This window comes from Lissotriton helveticus, chromosome 1_1 (genome assembly GCF_964261635.1).
Source record: "Lissotriton helveticus chromosome 1_1, aLisHel1.1, whole genome shotgun sequence".
In the NCBI taxonomy this organism is placed as follows: Eukaryota; Metazoa; Chordata; class Amphibia; order Caudata; family Salamandridae; genus Lissotriton; species Lissotriton helveticus.
Window position 1 is genome coordinate 2,072,929,641 of NC_136057.1, and position 20,222 is coordinate 2,072,949,862.

General features: G+C 45.8%; 1 protein-coding gene across 1 annotated transcript in view; it reads left to right on the plus strand.

Moving 5' to 3' along the window:
- The window catches only part of LOC144776444 (putative ferric-chelate reductase 1), a 321,596-nt gene that overhangs the window by 41,924 nt on the left and 259,450 nt on the right, over nucleotides 1-20,222 (plus strand). Inside the window, exon 2 of the mRNA XM_078659268.1 lies at nucleotides 6,185-6,383. Within this exon, the coding sequence (XP_078515394.1) occupies nucleotides 6,185-6,383 (199 nt within the window). The remainder of the gene's footprint in view (nucleotides 1-6,184; nucleotides 6,384-20,222) is intronic.

Below are 20,222 nucleotides of genomic sequence, written 5' to 3' on the forward strand. Positions count from 1 at the left end.
GGCTGATGCCCTTGGTTCATTACTCACTAGATATGTTCCGAGCAGATGTTTACGATCCAGCGAGCTTAATCAACTGGTAATTCCCAGAGCCAAGAAGGCTAGATGGGGGAGCAAAGCTTTCTCCATACTGGCACCTCTGATGTGGAATTCACTCCCCCTTGAAATCAAACTACTTCCTTCCCTCGACCTCTTTAGGAAGTCATTGAAAACTTGGCTCTTTATTAAGGCATACCAGTAGGCTCTGTTTCTGTCTGCTAACAGCTCTTTATTTGGTTTAGGCGCCTTGACGCCCACTGGGCATAGTTGCGCATTACAAATGATATTTCATTCATTCATTCATTCATATTTAGCCCCACACGAGCAGGCAGTGGGGGTACAGGGAACACTTACGCCTACCACTCTGAGCAAGAAAGAGGTCAAAATAGGAGATAAAAGAGCGTTGCTATTAGAAGAGAGCCGTAGGTTTCACATAGATCTTTCTAGGAGTGACTTTAAGCTGAATGCTTATGCTGAGTTTTTGTATGAATATATTGATGCGATGGATGCGAAGGACTGTTATGTGTGTATGCAGTTGCCTGCCTCAGTGTATGAGGGAATTAGATATCATCACCTTCCATTGACGTATGGTATTTCTTGTAGTATATTGCTTAGCATTTTTCATGGACGAAGTCATTTTGAGTATTTATTTTCTAATTATGATGCAGTACTTCCTGGGGTACCAGGTTATAAGAATTTGAATAAGTATGATTATTACAAGACAGATGATAGACGTAGAAAATATTTCATACCTACTTCAGAGTTAGATACAGCTTATGCACATCAACATAATCTGACATGTTCGTTGTCAGAGGTAGAAAAGCGGTTCATTGATCAAGTAGAAGACAGATAGAGAAAGCAAAAACAGTTACAAGATTCAGGTGAAGGTAGGGTAGCTTGGACAGATGAAGAGAAGTTGCACAAATCGAAAGGGAGTTATGGTCCGATAGCACTGGATGAAAAGCAGAAAAGGAAGTTATGCATAAGGCGTCCACAGACGTATTATGAGAATCTTAAATTAGGACAGACCACATGCAATCATGTTTTCACTATAGAAGATTCAGCTAAGAACTTTTTTCAGGGTACGGTGCAAGTGATACTGACTGTGTATTGTGTTTGTGGGAGGAATGCCTATGTGAGATTGCCTGCGAAATGGTATGGCACGTGTTATTTGGCGATAATTTTCCCTAAGATTTATCATGTACAAGATTTGGAGCTTTTGGAAGGAGGACAGCATGTGAGGGTGTGACGGAGAGGAAGTGTGGGAGCAGTCGGAGGCATTTTGTGGAGCAATGATACCAAGTTTGGGAGTGATTTTGAATTATGTGAAAATCAGGAGGTTGGCGACTGTTGTTAATGAACTGTCAATGAATACAGCTAAGCCGTTGGTGTTGGTTGAAGGAGAGATGTTGTCGATAAGGACTATGGTTTTACAAAATCGCCTTGCTTTAGATGTCCTCTTGGCAAAAGAGGGAGGAGTCTGTACACTTTTGAAGGTTCAAGAGTGTTGTACTTATATTACAGACAACAGCAAAGATCGGGAGAGATATATAAGTAATATCACTACGATTCATCATGAGATTGAGGATATGACTAAGGAAGGCGTTTGGGAGAAAGTTGGTAAAGGATTTAGTAAAGTGGGTGGTTGGTTTGCAAGCTTGGGAAAAGGGTTCCTTGGTTTTGTGTTGACACCTCTTATTATAGTTGTGGCTTGTGTGATTGGAATGCGGGGTTTGTTTAGAGTTTGTAAGTGGTATAGGTCCAACAGGCTTGAGAGGTCATTGAGACAGCAAGAGAGAAGAATGGAAAGGCTGCTGGACAGCCAATATAGAAATCTTAGAAACATGGGGATGTTTAGGCGTGGAAGAATGGCAACAAGTTCTGTTGAAATCGGTTCTTTCCCCAAGGATGGTGTAATTTGGTGATGACACAGGTCATCAAAGTGGGCCAGTGATAGAGCGCCATGTTATTTTGAGAATTGTAGGGGTGCGTCATAATCATGGGTAGTTTGCACCCGCAAATTTAGAGGACTGTATTAACGTGTAATTATTAGAAATGTAGTAATTAATCAAATAATGTTAGAATGTCTAGAGTATTCATATCGACTAATGTAATGCTTAATCAAGAATGTGCCTTATGTAGTGCAGAAATTATTTTTTCACGTGTAAGATGTTGCATTAGGATTAACGTGCACCATGTTAAAAGTTGCACATGTAGGGTTGCTATTCACGTGAGAAATGTAAAGCTTTAAGAATGATTTTGAATGTAATGCTTATAATGTATTTTAGAAATGTGTTAAGGGTAAAGGCCTGATTGTATGAAAGCAACAATAGAGCCCTAATTCTGCTTACTTAGCTTGGCTAAACGTTGTTGGCCGAAATTTATTTTCCTCCTGAAGGCTCCTTTTCTCAGTTGAATTTTCCATTGTAGATTTGTGTATGTGCAAGGTCGATTGGCACACAGGCTTCCTGTTGCAGGTGCAAGGACACATGTTCGTTAGGCAGAAAAGCATTTGTTTTAGGAGTTAGGATGGTAGAGGCGAGTACAGTAGGAGTGAGAAAGGAATGTAAAGATGTTCCATTTCGTGGAGAAGGTGCTTGGGACCCAAGGACACACCAACGGTTTTAGATACAGTCAAAGTTTTGTTGGAAAAGCACCAGAGAGAAGACCTGCCAAAGGAGTGTGTTTAGGGCGTGTTTAATATTTTGGGGATTTTGTATTATGGACAGTACCCTGAGGGTGGAGGGCAGGCTGGGGCAGACTCAGAGGAGAAGGCTATAGGGGAAGCAAGGAGCATCTTAGAATGAGCTCTGTAGCTTAGGCTACTTACCCATGGAAAGTGAGTGTACTTCTTAGGAAGTCTTCACTGCTGACACATTTTCCTCTTGCTTGGGTGGGAATGCTAAGTAGGGATGTCACCTTAGTGTTAGTGTAGGGACAGACTAATATTCCTTTTCTTTTAGGCGAATGCAGTCAAGACTTCAAGCAGGGACTGTTCTTATTTGCCTGAAGCTTTTAGAAATTACACTGATAATAATTTTGAGTTGCCTAAGTCTAATGCGTAGAATTATGTTTGTATTAGTGCTAGTTTACTTTCTTAACCTCTTGTTGTGGTGCCTGTACGTTCTGTTATTTTTGGCTTTGTAATAAACCTTCAAAATGTATTTCCTAGTCAGTGGTTCTTTGAATTGGATTGACTTGGTCTCAGATAAAGTTATAATGAATTGGATGGTTCCCCTTTACATTTCTTAGCAGAATAAAAGGTCCAGTCGACCAGGGATTCTAATAATTGACAACAGTAAAAATCTGGATTAGAATCAGACCCTAACAAGACTCTCTGAAAGTGTTTCTTTACAAATCATATCCATCTATCTAATTGGGAGGGAGGGTAAAGCAGCATGATGTTTTAACAAGTCTGTTCTCCAACAGCAAAAGCAGTGGTTCAACTGTAACATTAAGGCAAGTGATTGGCTTTATGCTCCTGGTGTGCAAATGAGAACCATGTGTACAATGGACCTATGTTGCCATCTCAGGATTCACATGACATCTGCTAACAACTCAGTTAATCTTTCCTCTGTTAATTAAGCATTTGGGAAAGTGCAATCTTTCATTGCTGTAAGACTGTTTCCTATGCTAACGACACCCAGCTTATGCTGAAATTTGCTGAAATTTGATCAGTAGTCAAAGTAGACACCCTTTGCAATATGGAAGGCACCTTGGGACAGATTTACAAAAACATATCGCAGCACAGCAACCACAGTTCCTCCAGTACACCAAATCCTACTGTTAGTAATTATTTTAACATTTTTGCAATCTGGATGTGTGCTCTACATTTGAAATGTTTGGAGGAATTAAAACATTTCTCAGACTGCACCTGCCTTGAGGAGGTATTTTTTTTACACAAAGCTAAGTCTGATACTCTTTGTAGATCTAGGTTTGCATCAAAGACTATTGGTGGTAGTGTTAGAATGCCTAAAGTATTGTAAATAGAAATGGAACACCCCCTTGATAAGAGTTAGCACAAACAGTGCAAAGCACTGTTAAAACTATCAAAGGGCAATTTTCCAGCACACAAAAGATTGGTGCGATTAAGTAAGCACTTTACCAAGACCTTTGTGTCACTTTGCAAGACTTTGCAAAGGGGCAAGGTCTTGATAAACCCAACAGCCAACTGATGCTTAATGTTAACATAGCTAAGGTGTTTGGTACTGGCAAATATACCACTTGCTTGTCTACCAGTTTTTTTTCAGACCAGTTTGGACCACTGCTTATTTCTATCCACATAGATAAAAACGTGTTTACCTTGCCTGATCAATATCTTTTCTTTGATGCCTAGATTGCAAAAGTATGACATAAGAGATTTCCTGCAGGTGAGATTGTAGTGGAACACTATTTAAAGTTCAATCTACCTTGATCTCCCTACGTCTTAGATCAACATATTGAAATACCTACAGAAAGTGGCCACCAGGCGAGTCTGCAGTTTAATACACACATGATCAGGTCCCAGCGCTTGCTTCTATTGCTTCTCTTGACCTTTGCATTCAGTTGAAGGCCCTCTGTATGATTTTTATGGCTTTTCACAAAGAGGACACTGTGTTTATTTACAGTGTTCTGGTACCCATGTCCTGGAAAGACCTCCAGTCTCATATACTGCTAAGGTTCAGTGCTTCACATCCTTCATGGTGCAGTTGCATGGTTTACAGAGTTTGTGACCTCTATGGAATGCCCTCCCTTTAGATTTTGACTCCATCACTAATTGCTCTCAGTAGCTAAGGCTTTGAGCACCCATCTCTTCTGTTGGGCTCTCCTTGTAAGTAATGTTATTCAATTTTAATTCTAATAGCACCAAGGTAGTTTAGGGGGATACATAAACTCTACAGGTAAATAAAAGAAGTTCAGTTATCAAAAACATTTGCGTATATTAATTTGCCGTTCATGCCATTTTGTGGTGCTGCAGAAGAAATTCTACGTTACTAAATTTAGAGTTTTTGCTACACTTTCTGTGAAATTGTCGAACATTTTGCTCCTGTGTTGCATACACCTTGTAATCCCTCAATTTCATAGTACATTCAGAAATACTTTGTTCATGTGCCTGCATTACATTAGCAAAGGAGGAGCATGGACAAGGATGCCACTGAGAACATGACACATACAACTCAGGAGGGTCTGAGCATTTAGAGCAATCTACAGGGTGTCCTTTGAAAGACACAGAAAGTCAAAGGAACCACTAGACACCCACACCGGGTCATTATTTGTCAGACAACCAAGAGGTGTTTATTATTGATACGAGTAGCCTATGTCAGCCAGGTTGTTCAATGGTCAGCTGCAACTAACTCACTCATAATAGAACCACCCCACATTGACATCGACCAGTTTCTAACCTATTCTTCAGTCTTTCCACTCCTAAAGGAGAATACCACACCCAGTCAGGAGATCTCCTGCACAGAGGCATAGAAGAGTGGGTCAAACTCCCTTTTTTCTTTACCCATGGAGTTTTTCCATTGTATATCTTAACTCCATATATTCCCACATAAGCTGGTTTGCTGATCAGACACACTGCTCTGCAAATTAGCGTGTTGTAGCACAGGCAGTACCTCATAGAACCCAGAGCTAGGAAGGAAATGTCCCCTGACTTCTGGTCGAATAATAAAATACAACAATAATCAGGGTTCAGTGGCCCTTCAAGCACCTAGGTCCCTGTGATACCCCACAGGAGGCACCGATGGAAGCCACACCCTTGAGAGTGTGCGCCTGTGGAAAAAAGGGTTTTGAGCCACATTAAAAATTCAGATAGACATATCAACATTTTTCTCTGTTGTATAGTCCACGTTACTGTGCCACAATAGTGTTTTTGTAAACATTTTCTTGTAGGTTTGATGGTGGAATGCTGCAATTTAACAACCGTAGTTTTCGACATTTTACATAAAACAATACCGCACTTTAGTGCTACAAAAATGTTTTACTTGAGGATTGGAAAGATACTGTGTTCTACCAAATAGTTATTCAATGATGCTTGCAAATATGTTGCTAAAGTTTGTGAATAATGCTATTTTCAAGTTTAAATCATGAAGAAATGAGGACCTTCAATTCAAATGAAGCATGTTAGAACCCATATAAAATAGTTAACAATATGTTTTTGATTTTTCAGATGAACACCTACACCTCCGTTGCACTTTTATTGAGTGCAGTGCATTTTGTAAATGTATTCTGCTATCCGGATGGAAAGGTCAGCATGGCCTGTGATAACATGTTACCTATTCATGGAGGCTACCGTCCACAGAAATCACTTGCTCCCTATAGCATCTTGGTATCACCTACTACATTTAAGGCAGGAGACCAAATCACAGGTAGGCTATTCATAAAGTACAAAGATTTTATTTAATAGCCAGATGGTTTGAAAAAGAGATATACTGATTGCATTGCAAGGCTGAGCCACTGGGATAGGTGAACATCGAAGTAACTTTCCACAGCATGATCCAGTTTCAAAGATGTTTGCTCACAAATCAGTTGCATTAGGGAAGTCATTATATATGGGCAACATTGCTTATATTACCCAGTGAAGTATCAGATTGAGAAGGCCTTCTTTCCTGTTTACAGATTTCCTCTTCAGCCAAAATAACTAGTTTTGTGATCTCCCTTATTCTCCCTCTTCCTCTCTCTCTATCTCCCTCTCACACTTTCTAAATAGTACATCAGGGCATGAAGGCTGTTGGGCACTCCAGCTATTAGACAGACTGATCTACAACCTATCAAAACATCTCTCACAGTATAAGCATTATTGTTAGAACTGGGGGTCTCTAGTTGGCAGGGGTAGGTACCACTGTCCAAATAGGGACCCTTGCTTCTAGTCAGGGTAAGGAGGAAACCCTCTGAGATAACCCCTGCTCACCGCCTTGGTAGCTTGGCACGAGCAGTCAAGGCTTATCAAAGGCAATGTGTAAAGTATTTGTACCAAAACTCACAGTAACCCAGTGAAAACACCACAAACTGACTTCACAACAGTTTAGAAAAATAAAGGTATTTAACCTAAACTGCACAAGATCAAAACGACAAAAATCCTACATACACAGTTCAAGAATAGGGTTGCAAAAGAGTTCTTAATGTTAGCGTTAAAATAATCCACAGTTGCGTGAAAAGTTCACAGTAGCGTCACGTTTAACCAACAGTACCTTTAAATGTGACAAAGTTCCAAAACAAAAGCTGTTGCGGTGGAAAACAAGTGTTGCGTTACTCCTGAGACCCTGGGGAGGCGTTAGCGACAATTCCGCTGGATTTAGCGGCGTGTAGCGATGAATCCGATCTGTATGGGTAGGAAGGCGATGACTTGTATGGATTCCGGTGCGGAGGTTCCGTAGCAAAATGCTCGGAAAGGCACGATGCGATGATTCTCAGGGGCTGCGACGATCTCTGGAGCGACGATGCAAGATCCAGCGGCGATCTTCCTCTCGCAGCTCCTCGATGCGATGGCTCTCCGATGATTCTCGCAGCGACGTGATGCGGTGATCTCACCCAGCGGCGACAGGCTCTGCGACGATGTTCGCAGTGGCGGAAATCTTCCCACTAACGAAGGGTGCAACGTCTTCAGGCAGCGGCGACAGGCGCTGCGACGATCTCGGTCCTCGTAGCGGCGGGAATTTTCTCGCTCAGTCGGGTTTGCGACATAACTTGCAGAAACTTCTTTAAAAGCTTGGTTTCCAGCTTCCCAACACAGGTACAACTTCCAGAGGCACCACACATGGGCCAAGCACTCCAGGAAGGACATAACTCTCTCAATAGAGTTCAGGAAAGCTGGGGTGAAGTCATTTTGTTCCTGGGACTAAGCATGGGCGTAAAATCCGTTCCGCTCGCGGATTTTGCGGATTTTCGGTAAATTCGCAATCCGCGAACTCTCGCGAACTTACCAAAAATTCGTAAATCCGTGCGAAGCGGATTTTTTTGCTTGGTCGCACTTGCCAACTAGCATACTATACCATTTCGCGGGAGTAAACACTTGCGAAAACGTAGATGCGGCTGGCAGCAACAATCTCGCAATTGCGAGATTGCAAAATTTGCAATTTCGCACAAGAAATCCACCAGCAGGCAGCATAAACCTTGAAAAATATGATTTTTATCAGAATAACTCCTCAGGTTGACATTTGCCTGCACTTTTTTTTGCAAGGAGTCCATTTTGGGGAGGGGGTGGGAGGAAGGAAGTGCCCCACAGTCTCCAACTTCCTGTTCCTGTCCAGCAGGCTCCTCTCAGTGCTTTCTTCATGTGCTGGTCACTTTGATTTTGATCTTGACCTGGAAGCACTCAGCAGGTGCAAAAGTTCAATCTTATCATTAGTAACCATTCCCTGTAGTGCCTGGAAGGATTACTTTTTGTGGATGCTGCTGGATATTTGGATTTTTGCAAAAACTGAAAGCACTCAGCAGGTGCAAAAGTTCAATCTTATCATTAGTAACCATTCCCTGTTGTGCTTCCTGAGGGGCCCCTTCAGAGTTCAGTTGCCGACTTGCAACTATTCTATGACCCTGCTCTGACCCTCACAGCAGGCTCAGAGAAAGCAATTACAGATAAGGAAGCAGGTTCCAGCCAGGAAGTTCAAATTCAGTAACACATTAATCAGCCCCTAATTCATTTATGTCAGTTGAGGCAGGGCAGGTGTGCTTTTCCACCCATAATCTACAGTGATGAACTAGAGGGTGACATGGGTGAGCCAGAGGGTGGCAGTGGTGAAACAGAGGGTGGCAGTGGTGAAACAGAGGGTGCTGTGATGAACCAGATGTAGAAACAACATGTTCGCGACCGTTGCTACCCGAAAAGTAAGTTCGCGTTTGCGAACTGGTACAAAATCCTCGCAAACTGGCAGAAATCCTTGCGAACACAAAAAAATTAAAAAATCCGCAAATTCGCGAGAGTTCGCGGATTTTGCGGATTGCGAATCCGTAAATACGCAATTTTGCGGATTGCCAATTAGCAAAATCCGCCCATGCTTACCTGGGACTTCATAACAGGGAGCCAGCTCACAACAGGCCCTTGGAGATTCCTTCAAGCAAGGGGACACAGCACAAAGCAAAGTCCTTCCCCTCTCCTTGTCAGCAAAGCAACAGCAGGTCAGTCCAGCAAAGCAACAGCAGGACAGTCTTCCTTCTTCAGTTTCAGCATTCTCCTTGGCAGAGGTTCCTTTTTGATTCCAGGACGATCTAATTTTCTGTTGTCAGGGGTCCTGTACTTATACCCATAAAAATATTTGTTCCCTTTGTGCAGGAGGGCTCTGAGCCCGGTCTGAACTAGTTCTGGGTGTTCCTGGAGCACTTTGTTTTCCTGGCTTCTCCTTTCCTTTCTGAGTGAGGGGCAGCAGGAGGTGGAGCCAGCATTGTGGAAGGCAGGCACAGCCCTATTCAGGCCCAGGTGCTACCCCTCCCACCACTCAAGATGCAGATGCAGTCATTCAGCCTAGGGCTGACTCAGCCAGCCTCCTGTCACGCTCAAACCAGACAGTCAATTCACAAACAGGCCAAGGCACACAGAAAGGTCAGACAAGAGAACAGCAACTTTCTAAAAAGGGCTATTCTCAAACACAGGAGTTAAAAAACACCTTTCCTAAAAGATGTGTTATTAAATTCTGAGTTCAGGGATACCAGACTTTTATGTCCTACCTTGCTCCTATGGGAAGATATGCTGGTAGCCACTGTAGCCAGCATCCCCCATGATAGCCTATGGAGCAAGATAGCCTTACAATAGTGAAACATGAAAATGGCTGTAATCCACTACCAGAGCATGTCACCTGCACAGGTACATGGCCTACCTTTCACATACACCGCTCCCTGCCCAAGAGGGTACCTTGGGCCTTCCATAGGGGTGACCAATGTGCACAGAAAGGGAAGGGTTAGGCCCGGTCAGTGGGGACACTGACCAGGAGGACATGGCAGTTCACAGACTGCCCACAGGCACTGCGGTGGCAGGCATGAGACACCATTTTAGGGCTACTCAAGTGGGTGGCACAATCAGTGCTGCAGGCCCACTAGTAGCATTTGAATCACCAGCCCTGGCACACTCAGTGCACTTTACTAGGGACTTCTTGGTAATAAAAATATGCCAATCATGGATAACCAATCACAATAACAATTTACACAGAGAGCACTTACACTCTGACACTGATCAGCAGTGGCAGAGTGTCCAAAGCATCTAAACCAGCAAAAACGAAATCCAGCACAGCATCAAAAATACAGGAGATAGAGGCAAAATGATAGGAGGAAACCACGCCAAGGATGCCAGGTCTAACAATTATGAATGGCCATGAGTAAAGAGCCTCCCTCATTCTGAACAGTCTTATTGGTTGTTGGTGACCGCTCGATTCACAGATTGAACATCTCAAACACTGGTATTATATAGGACGATGTGTAGGTGAGAGTTAGAGGAAGATAACAAGAAGAATTTTGGGGATTTTGTTCAGAGGTTGTTAGTCAATCAATCAATCAATCAATCAGGTCATTTGTAGAGCGCACTACTCACCCGTAGGGTCTCAAGGCGCTGGGAGGGGGGGGGTGCCGCTACTGCTCGAACAGCCAGGTCTTGAGCTTCTTCCTGAAGGAGAGGTGGTCTTGGGTCAGGCGCAGCTCGGTCGGAAGTGAGTTCCAGGTCTTGGCGGCCAGGTAGGAGAAGGATCTTCCTCCTGTTGTCGCTCTTCGGATGCGGGGGACGGCGGCGAGGGCGTGGTTGGTTGATCTGAGGAGGCGCTTGGGAGTGTAGAAGTTGATCCGGTTGTTGAGGTAGCTCGGGCCTTGGTCGTGTAGGGCTTTGTGCGCGTGGGTGAGGAGCCGGAAGGTGATTCTCTTGTTGACCGGGAGCCAGTGCAGATCTCTCAGGTGTCCGGAGATGTGGCTGCGTCGGGGGATGTCGAGGATGAGTCTCGCCGAGGCGTTCTGGATCCGCTGGAGTCTCTTCTGGAGTTTGGCGGTGGTTCCGGCGTAGAGGGCGTTGCCGTAGTCCAGTCGGCTGGTGACGAGGGCTTGGGTGACCGTCTTCCTCGTCTCGGTGGGGATCCACCGGAAGATCTTACGTAGCATGCGCAGGATGTTGAAGCATGACGAGGAGACGGCGTTGACTTGTCTGGTCATGGCGAGGGAGGAGTCCAGGATGAAGCCCAGGTTGCGTGCGTGGTCCGTCGGTTTGGGTGCGGTGCCCAGGGCGGGGGGCCACCAGGAGTCATCCCAGGCGGAGGGCGTGGAGCCCAGGATGAGGACCTCCGTCTTGTCTGAGTTCAGTTTCAGGCGGCTGGTCGTCATCCATTCGGCTACGTCTCTCATCCCTTCGTGCAGGTTGGCTCTGGCGGTGGCGGGGTCGTTGGTCAGGGAGAGGATCAGCTGGGTGTCGTCGGCGTAGGAGATGATGTTCAGGTTGTGTTGGCGTGCGATGGCCGCGAGGGGGCTCATATAGTAGGATATATTATAATTAATCTCTGTAGTTGATCATTTGCAGCACAAATTCTAGCGCTGAACAGAATATTGTAATACGTTTCAATGACCATATTGTAGTCAGTGTTGCTACAAGAGCCAGATGGAAGGCAGGCACACTTAGGGCCTCATTTATGAGAGATGTTGTGTCACATTTGCCCCACGGAAAGTGGTACATGCGTGACAAACATCTAATTCAGATTTTTGAAGCCACACAAAGGCACTTTGAGTGGCTCTGACTGGCTTCAAAAATCTGAAATAATGCAAGACAGTGCAAATCACAGTGTTGCAGTACTCTGCCCTGTGTAGGTGTTCCCACGCAACTCCCATGGATTTTGACGCATTACCAGGTTAACAAGAACTTATCAATCTGGGGATGTGTTAAAAAACATACACCTTCCCAAGAGAGGCAAAGCAAGGAGAAATATCTCTATTTCTCCTAGTTTCTTCCTCTTATGAATGCAGCACTCACAGAAAGAGGAATATGCCTCCCAGGATTGGTTGTGTGCAGGAAGGCGCCCCTTCCTGCTCAAAAACAAACCTGCATGCCAAAGAGGCACACTTGAACCATGGTGCAGGGGTGCCTGCATTGGCGCTAGGCTGCTTGATTGAGCGGTACTAACTTCAGTGCAGCACATTCTTGCCCTTTCCCTGTCACACAGTATAGCACAGCAAGTCCTTGCTGGGCAGGATGACCTCCTGTAGCATCATGTTTGCACAATGCAACATTGTACATGCATGACACAAACCTCTAAGTCACATCAGAAGTAAGCCAATGCAGCACAAATCAGTGTGTTGAGTTACTCTGCCCTAGTTAGGCATTCCATGGCATGGCCTGGGAGCTACCATGCAACTCCCAAGGTGGCTTGCTGCAATGCACTGTGTGACTTCCTTACAAATGATGCTTTTCGGGTCCAGAATCAATCAAACAATAACTTCTCTTCTAGGCTAGAAAAATTTACAGGAATGTGATCATTCACATCAAGGTACATCATGTCTTCACAAGCCGTTGCTAACATTATTTTAACAAGTGTTCTTTAGTCTGACTAGATGTTTCAGTGATCTAAAAAATGTTAAAATTTGTAATGCTTATTTCAAGTATAGGAGAGATGTCCAAGATGTATTCTAATATTTTAGTAATGGTACACAGACTCAAAAGTAATGTATAACACATTGATGCTACTCATAAAAAGAAGTTATACTGAAGAAAATACACAAAAAAATATAAAAGTTTACCTCATGCTTAAAATATCCAGCATGGGACACTCATGAACACAGTCCTCCATTTTAGGAATACTCCTCTTGCTTGTGAGTCTACTGAAGTAAAGTTTACTTTAGACTATTCTGTATTTGAAGCATTTGCAGAAAGAATGAATCTAAACTCTAGCTGCATAGCTTCAAACAGTATATTGATTATTCCAATGGTGAAAGCATATCATCAACTTTGGGAAGATATAACAGCATCCTGATAACAAAATCTGTGTTTATCCCTCTCCATCTTGTACATAAAGTTACAAATTTCTTCAAATGTCTATTAGGAATTGTCTATTTAGTGCTCATCAACCACACATAACCACCAGAGAACTATCCAGATTTAATGTGTGCCCAACCAGGAGTTGCCATTCTCAGTTAATACATTCAGAAACTGGGTAGCAAAGTTTCATGCAGAACTAGGAACATTGTGTCCAATGTTTAATTGGAAGAAAGCAGGAATTCAATCACTACTCAGGCTGGGGAAATGGCATTAACAACACGGGCTAAACAACACATGTCATCATTTTAACACAAGCAGAACAACACTTGCCTTAACCATGCATATGCTTTAACTAGGCATATGCGTGGTTATGACAGTCAGTGCTCTAGATGCTGAGCAGAAGGGCGGGGGAGCAACAGGAAGGACTGGGCCAGAAAGGTCTGGGATAAGTAGGGCTGGTGGCCGGCTTTTAGTGCTCAGGGCAGGGGGAGGTCGGGTTCGTTTTTAGGGCAGAGGGACAGTTTTAGGGCTCAGGGCAGATGACTGGAGTTGGGGCAATTTTTAGGACTGGGGCATGGGGAAGGGTCAGTTTACAGGGGTGGGGCCCAGTTTTAGGGCTCCGAGCGGGGCAGGGGCTGGGATTAGGGTAGATTTTAGAGCTGGTGCCGGGTTTAGGGACTCAGGGTGGGGGGTCGGGTAGTTTTTAGGGCTGTGGCAGGATGGATTGCAAGGTTGGGTGCCAGATTTTAGAGCTCACAGGTGATCTTTACCATGCATATGCCTTTACCAATCATGCCTTTACAATGACATTTGTTGTAAAGGCATGCATGGTAAAGGCATGCTTGGTAAAGATACGGTTGTGGTTAAGACTGCATTGTTCAGGCATGCAATATTATCGCATGCGTGGTTCTGTCATACAACCCGCAGGATGGGATATCCTGTTCCGTCTTCAGATCGAGCCTTGTTTCTTAGTCATCAGTTTGCCAATCATGATATGTCATGTAAGAATGTCCTTTCTAGCTCAAAAAGAGTTATTAAAAAAAATACCACTATAGTTCCCGCATTGGCAGACCATTTGTCAAGGCCAACGAGACACCCTTTTCTTAGTGACTTCTGTAGTCTGAGATGAACTGCTACTAATGAAGTTAAACTATTTCCCAGAGATTAGTAATGTTGCTACACATTGTCCCAGATTAGGCTAAATAATTTGCCTTTTCGTGCTGCAGCATTTAGTCAACCCTGCCATGAGGACACGTTTCCAACATTGTGATAATTCTGATTGATTTTTGATGATTACTTGGATTGTATTAAATGCTCTAGTACTGATAGTTTGTGTGCTGCTGCTGAAGGGCGAGCCATTGCTCCATCACTGCATAATTACAGTGGCCTTCATCATAATCTAGTACATAAACAATTCCCAAATTTAGCACACCAACTCCAGTTTAAAATACTTTCTATTCTGTAAAGTATATGGTGGCACTAAAATCCTCTTATAGCCCTTTGTGAGTAATATTCCAATATTAGGGGGAGGAGCCACGCGCCGGTCTATGATGGCAGCTTAAGTCCTCGGCTCCCGGGTGCCCGTCCCCCAGCCCTACGATCCTGTGCATTATCCTGTTGCTGAAATGCATTATCTGGTGGCGGAATGACAGCGGACCCCTCAGCAGCATCTCCGGCCCCTCTATGATACCGGGGGCCGGAGATACGGGCATGCCTACTTGTGGCCTCAAGTGAGCCTGCTGCCTGGGTCTGGAGTGTGTGCGGCGGCCAGGGCAGAGTTGATCAACACTGGGGTCACGGACCGGAAGTCACCGGTACCGCCCCGTTCCTGGGACCTAATTGAGAGTGGCTGCGGGGGACTCCAGAGAACCTCGGCGGACCACTGAGGTGAATCGTTGAAAAGGGGGAGGAAAATGCTGCACGCCTGCCAACCGCTCCGACTCACCTTTGTGGCATCGGGGGCCAGAGCTACGGTCCCTGCATCAGCGGCCTCGGGTGTGGCGGCACTGGTGGCAGGGGAGACAGCTGAGGGGCATCAAGGAGGGTTCCCCCTTGCGGGAGATTCGCGGAGTGGCTGGTGAGGGGGCAGAGCTTCAGACACCCGTAAGGACATTTATAGGGGTGGTGTTGGGGGGCTGCTGATTGTTGTTGGGGGCCCCCCTTCTTCCTGCCATTGGAAAGAGGGTTTGCTGCGGGCCCCGGAGGGCGGATCCCGGAGGCTCAGATACTGGCCGCCTGCACTGGGAGTGATTGCTTGGCTCCCTTGATGTTGTGGCGTCGGGGGGTCCGGTGTTGAGAGGGACTCCCCTGTGGGGCTGCCCCCGAGGCTGGGCAAGTAAAGGAGCTGCATTGGAACGCGGAGGGGGAGCGCACCCAACAGCCTTGAACCTGTTTCTTAAGGCCTGCCCTTTTGCCCCTGGTGGAGCGACGGTGGTGTGGTGGTCTCGCCACGAATAACCCAGGCAAGAGCCGAGACAAATATCCCACCCGGGAGGCGGTGCCGTGCGTTCCGGCTGAGGGCTTTCAGATGGCGACTAAGCCGGAGGGAGACAGGCACCAGCCGAAAACATCTAAAGGGGTGAGACAGGTACAGTCTAATAAGTTGCACAGGTACACTATCTCCAAGGGATCCCCTATAGATTCAAGACTTGCTGAGCCATCTGGGGGTGATTCCTCGTGCTCTTCATCTGAAATGACGCTGCATGACATCATGGCAGCGATAGATGGGGTCAAGTCATCACTGGGCCAGAAAATTGAGTTTCTTGAGAATAAACTGGACACGGTTACCATCGAGGTCAATCTTATCCGTGCAGACCTCACCAAAGCTAATGAGAAGGTTAAATCGCTGGAAATCAAGACCGCTAGCCTGACCGATGACATGGCGCAGCTCCAGCAGGATGTGCGGGAGCTCAAAACCTCTTGCAACTTGACTGAGCGCAAACTGGACGAATACGAAGGATGCGCTCGGCGCAACAAGATACGGATCTTGGGGGTGCCTGAGAGATCTGAAGGCCCAGCACCAGACTTGTTTGTTGAAGACCATATTCTCACGCACCTCAAGCCCAAGGGTCTGAGTAATTTATTCACTATCGTGCGGGCTCACAGGGTCCAGGGTGGGCGTCCCAAGTCTGGTGTACCCCGGCGTCCGATGATCGCCAGGGTGCTGAATTTCCGAGATAGAGATTCCATCCTGCAGGCGGCACGCCTGGTCCCTCCACTGCGATACGAGAACTCTACCCTCGCTTTCTTCCCCGACTTCACACAGATGGTCCAGAAACAGCGCCGGAACTTCCTTGCAGTCAAGAAAAAGCTTAGAGACAAAGGAATGAAATATGCTCTGATGTATCCGGCACGCTTGAGAGTGGAGGTCGAGGGGAAAGCATGGCTTTTTGATCGTCTAGAGGTGGCGTCGGACTGGATTGATACCCGCTTCCCTTGTGGCACGGGCAACCATGAAAGAGGCGGTGAGAACGCGTCGCAGGAACGGGAATGAGAGCGGAGGAGTAGCATTCCGGTCTGCTGTACTTTGTCGGTACCTCTACATCAGTAATGTAACCTGTGGATATGACAGTCATGTACCCATTGGCCCAGCCTTCGGAAGGTCTTCTGGTTGGCACATTTGTTCATTCCTTAAAGCCTTTGATTGGGGTACCTCATCGGAATGGCTGGGAACCGCACACAGGTAGATCGCAGCAGGAGCGGAGAAGACCCATTGCCGGAGCAGGGTCGTGAGCGGCGACACAGTGTATGAGACTTATGTACATTGGCAGGTATTGGAGGCTTGACCCTCATATTGTTTGGCTTCAGAGTGATTATCTGATCCGGGTTGGGGGGGAGACGGAGCACTGGCCCTCCTTCCTTTTTCTACCTTTAGTTAACCAGTAGTTTGGTGTGTGGGGCGACAGGCATTCTGCCAGTTGGGGATGGGCAATTGCCATGAGCAGGGGTGCAGGGAGGGGAGTGGGGGGTGGAAGTGGTGGCAATCATTGTTTTAAGGGTCGCATTGTTAGTGGGGTAGTTTGTGGGGTTTTTGTTGATACATCAGGAGACAGTGGTGAGTTAGACATACCTCGTACCAGCCTAATGTCGAGCTGTAGATGGGGATCGGGGTAAGTGTGCTTAGCTGGAACGTGAACGGGCTTGGTGGTAGAATACAGAGGGGGATGGTTAACCAGTTTATTAGAAGACACTCACCAGACATCGTGCTCTTGCAGGAGACGCATCTTGTTGGAAATAGGTACATGGCCCTACATAAAGGGGGTTATAAACTGGTAGCGCATGCAGGGTTCACTACAGGTTCGAGGGGGACTGGCATAACATGGATAACATTGAGTTACTAGACCCCGTCCATATCCCCTGGTCAGACCACCTTATAGTCCCAATAGTCTTGAAAATGCCTATCTGCCCTTCAAATAACCAACCCACGAAGGAATGGAATGACCATGGGCAAAAATTATCCCGGAAACCTGGACGGATCTGTTAACAGCTACCTACCCTAGCAGTAACAATGACCCCACTATTGCTTATGATAAGTATAATGAATGGATTACTGCATCCCTGGATGTGACTATCCCCCTTAAATGGAGGTCTAAGAGGCCCACTAAAAAAAGGCTCCCATGGTACACTTGGAATATTCGGGAACTCAAGCAAAACTGTGAAAGGCTAGAGAGGGCGTTGAGAAGGAACTATTGCCCGGAGAAAAAACAAAACTACAAAGAGGCAATAAAACATACCAAACAGAAATAAAAAAAAGCACAGGCTCTATACTTTGAGGAAAAGATCAAAGCAGCAGCTAACGCCCCTAAAGAAATAGGCAGAATAGTGAAAACATTATCTACATGCCCCCTGCCAGAAGGTTCCACTGAAGGAGCCCCTCAGAGATGTAAGGAGCTAGCAGAATTCTTTATTAATAAAATTCTCAATATATACAACATGTTCCAACCCCCTCAGCAGAAGGATACACCATACCCCAAACCAGCTAGTGGGCCAGGGAAACTTTTGCTTTTTGAAGAAATCCCGATCATGGATCTGATTACCCTGGATAAAATTTTTGGGGAAATCAAATCAGGATCTCCTTGCGACCCAGCGCCCGCACATATGTTAAGGAAAGTTAAGGAAACGATCCTCCCAGTACTCCTGGAAATGCTTAACCTTTCCCTGACCACCTTGACAGCACCGGTAAGGTGGAAACAGGTGATGGTGAAGGCACTTATAAAAAAACCTAACCTGAACCCAGATAACTGGGGGAACTACAGACCGGTTTCACTCCTCCCATTAGTCAGTAAAATACTAGAGAAACACGTGAACACGGTACTGTCCATCTATCTGGAATCGCATGACATTCTGCACAAATCACAGACAGGCTTCCGACCTAACCATGGGACGGAAACAGCACTCCTAACTGTAATGGAGGAATCCAGAAAAGTGCTAGATCTGGGAGGGACAGTGGCAGTCATCCTGCTCTTACGGACGCTTTTGATAGGTAAACCTATTAGGCAGACTCAGAGAGATAGGAGTTGGAGGAAAGGCCGTAGCATGGCGTAAGTCCTTCCTATCAGATAGAACGTTGCAAGTGTTCGAAGGCAGATACATCTCAAGAGAGATTCCACTCACTTGCGGGGTCCTGCAGGGATCATCCCTAAGCCCCACCCTTTTTAATGTGTACTTAAGACCACTGGCCGAGATAGTACAGCCTTATGGAGTCAGAATAGTCACATACGCAGACAACACCCAACTGATGGTAGCCCTCGAACACCCTAAGGAAAGCCCTATTGATCTAGAGTCTTGCCTGGAGCAGGTAGCAACGTGGATGGACCAATCATTCCTCAAGCTCAATGGGGACAAGACGGAGCTAATGATCCTCGGAAACAAATTCAAACATAAGCTGGCCAAGTCGCCTCGGTCCCCCCCAGCCCAAAGAGGAGATTAAAAGTTTAGGAATCTGGCTCGACAAACCTCTCAAACTTAACCATCAAGCGGTTCGGGTAGCAGCCACATGCTTCGGCACTCTAAGGTAACTAAGAAAAATCTTACCACTACTCCCGGATACTGCGCGCAGAACCATGGTACAATTCCTGATTCTTCCCCGGCTGGATTATTTAATTCACTCTATCTAGGAACTCCTAAAACCACGATTAGGAAGCTTCAGATAGTGCAGAACTCCGCAGCCAGACTACTACACAATATTCCAGGAAAACAATCAGCAAAACCAGCATTAATAGCGATACACTGGCTACCCATAGCAGAACACGTTAAGTTCAAATCGCTATGTATTGCACACAAGACGCTCTGGAACACAGGCCCAAAAATAAATCATGCCCTCTTAACTTTTTTCTGACCCTTACGTAATCTTAGATCTGCCAACCTCTTTCAAGCTAATGTACCCAAAAAAAGGAGAGCAAGAGCAGGCGGACGCATGTTCTCGTACAATGCCTCCATCTTATGGAACTCTCTCCCACCCAAGCTCAGATCCATTCCCGACCATCTAACTTTCAGGAAACAACTAAAAACATAGTTATTCCAGAACATACAGTAAAGACTCCCTCTCTAAGTCTGTCATTTTTTGTGACAGCGCTGGGATGCCTATGGGTAGCCATGCGCTCTATAAGAATTGATTAATAATAATAATAATAATAATAATAATAATAATAATAATAATAATAATGGTAAAAAACTCATTTTCCCTGAACATCCAGGCCACGTGGTCCGACCAGAGAGGCAGGTATGTGGATATATCGGGTCAGTGGGAAGGGAAGTACCTTTGTTTCTATTTATGTTCCTCCTGGCCTACAGTCTGATACCTTTCATGATCTGGGGTCTATGTTCTTGACCTTGCCCTTGGGGCTCCTGCTTTTGGGGGGCGACTTCAATGCGGTAATAGAGGGCGAATTAGATCGACATCCCGCCCGGACGTTGAGACCTGCGCAGAGGTGGTTCCCCAATTATTTGGACACAACGGGGCTGATGGATGGCTGGTGGGCGCAAACTCAGGCAGCGCACAGTATCACGCGTATCCCGCGGACATAATAGCTTGTTCAGGATAGACTAGACTCTGGGAGGTGCGACACCTTGGTAGGGGCATTTCAGATCACTCTCCAGTTTGGCTCCGAATCGAATTTGATCAGACCGACGCAGACCCCATTAATTCATGGCATTTCAGGGACCTCATCATGAAGAAAGCTATTGTCCAAGCCACGGACAGGTACTTCCAAGAAAACCAGGGAACAGTAGACTCGGCGCAGGCCCTGTGGGAGGCGTAAAAGTCTGTCATTCG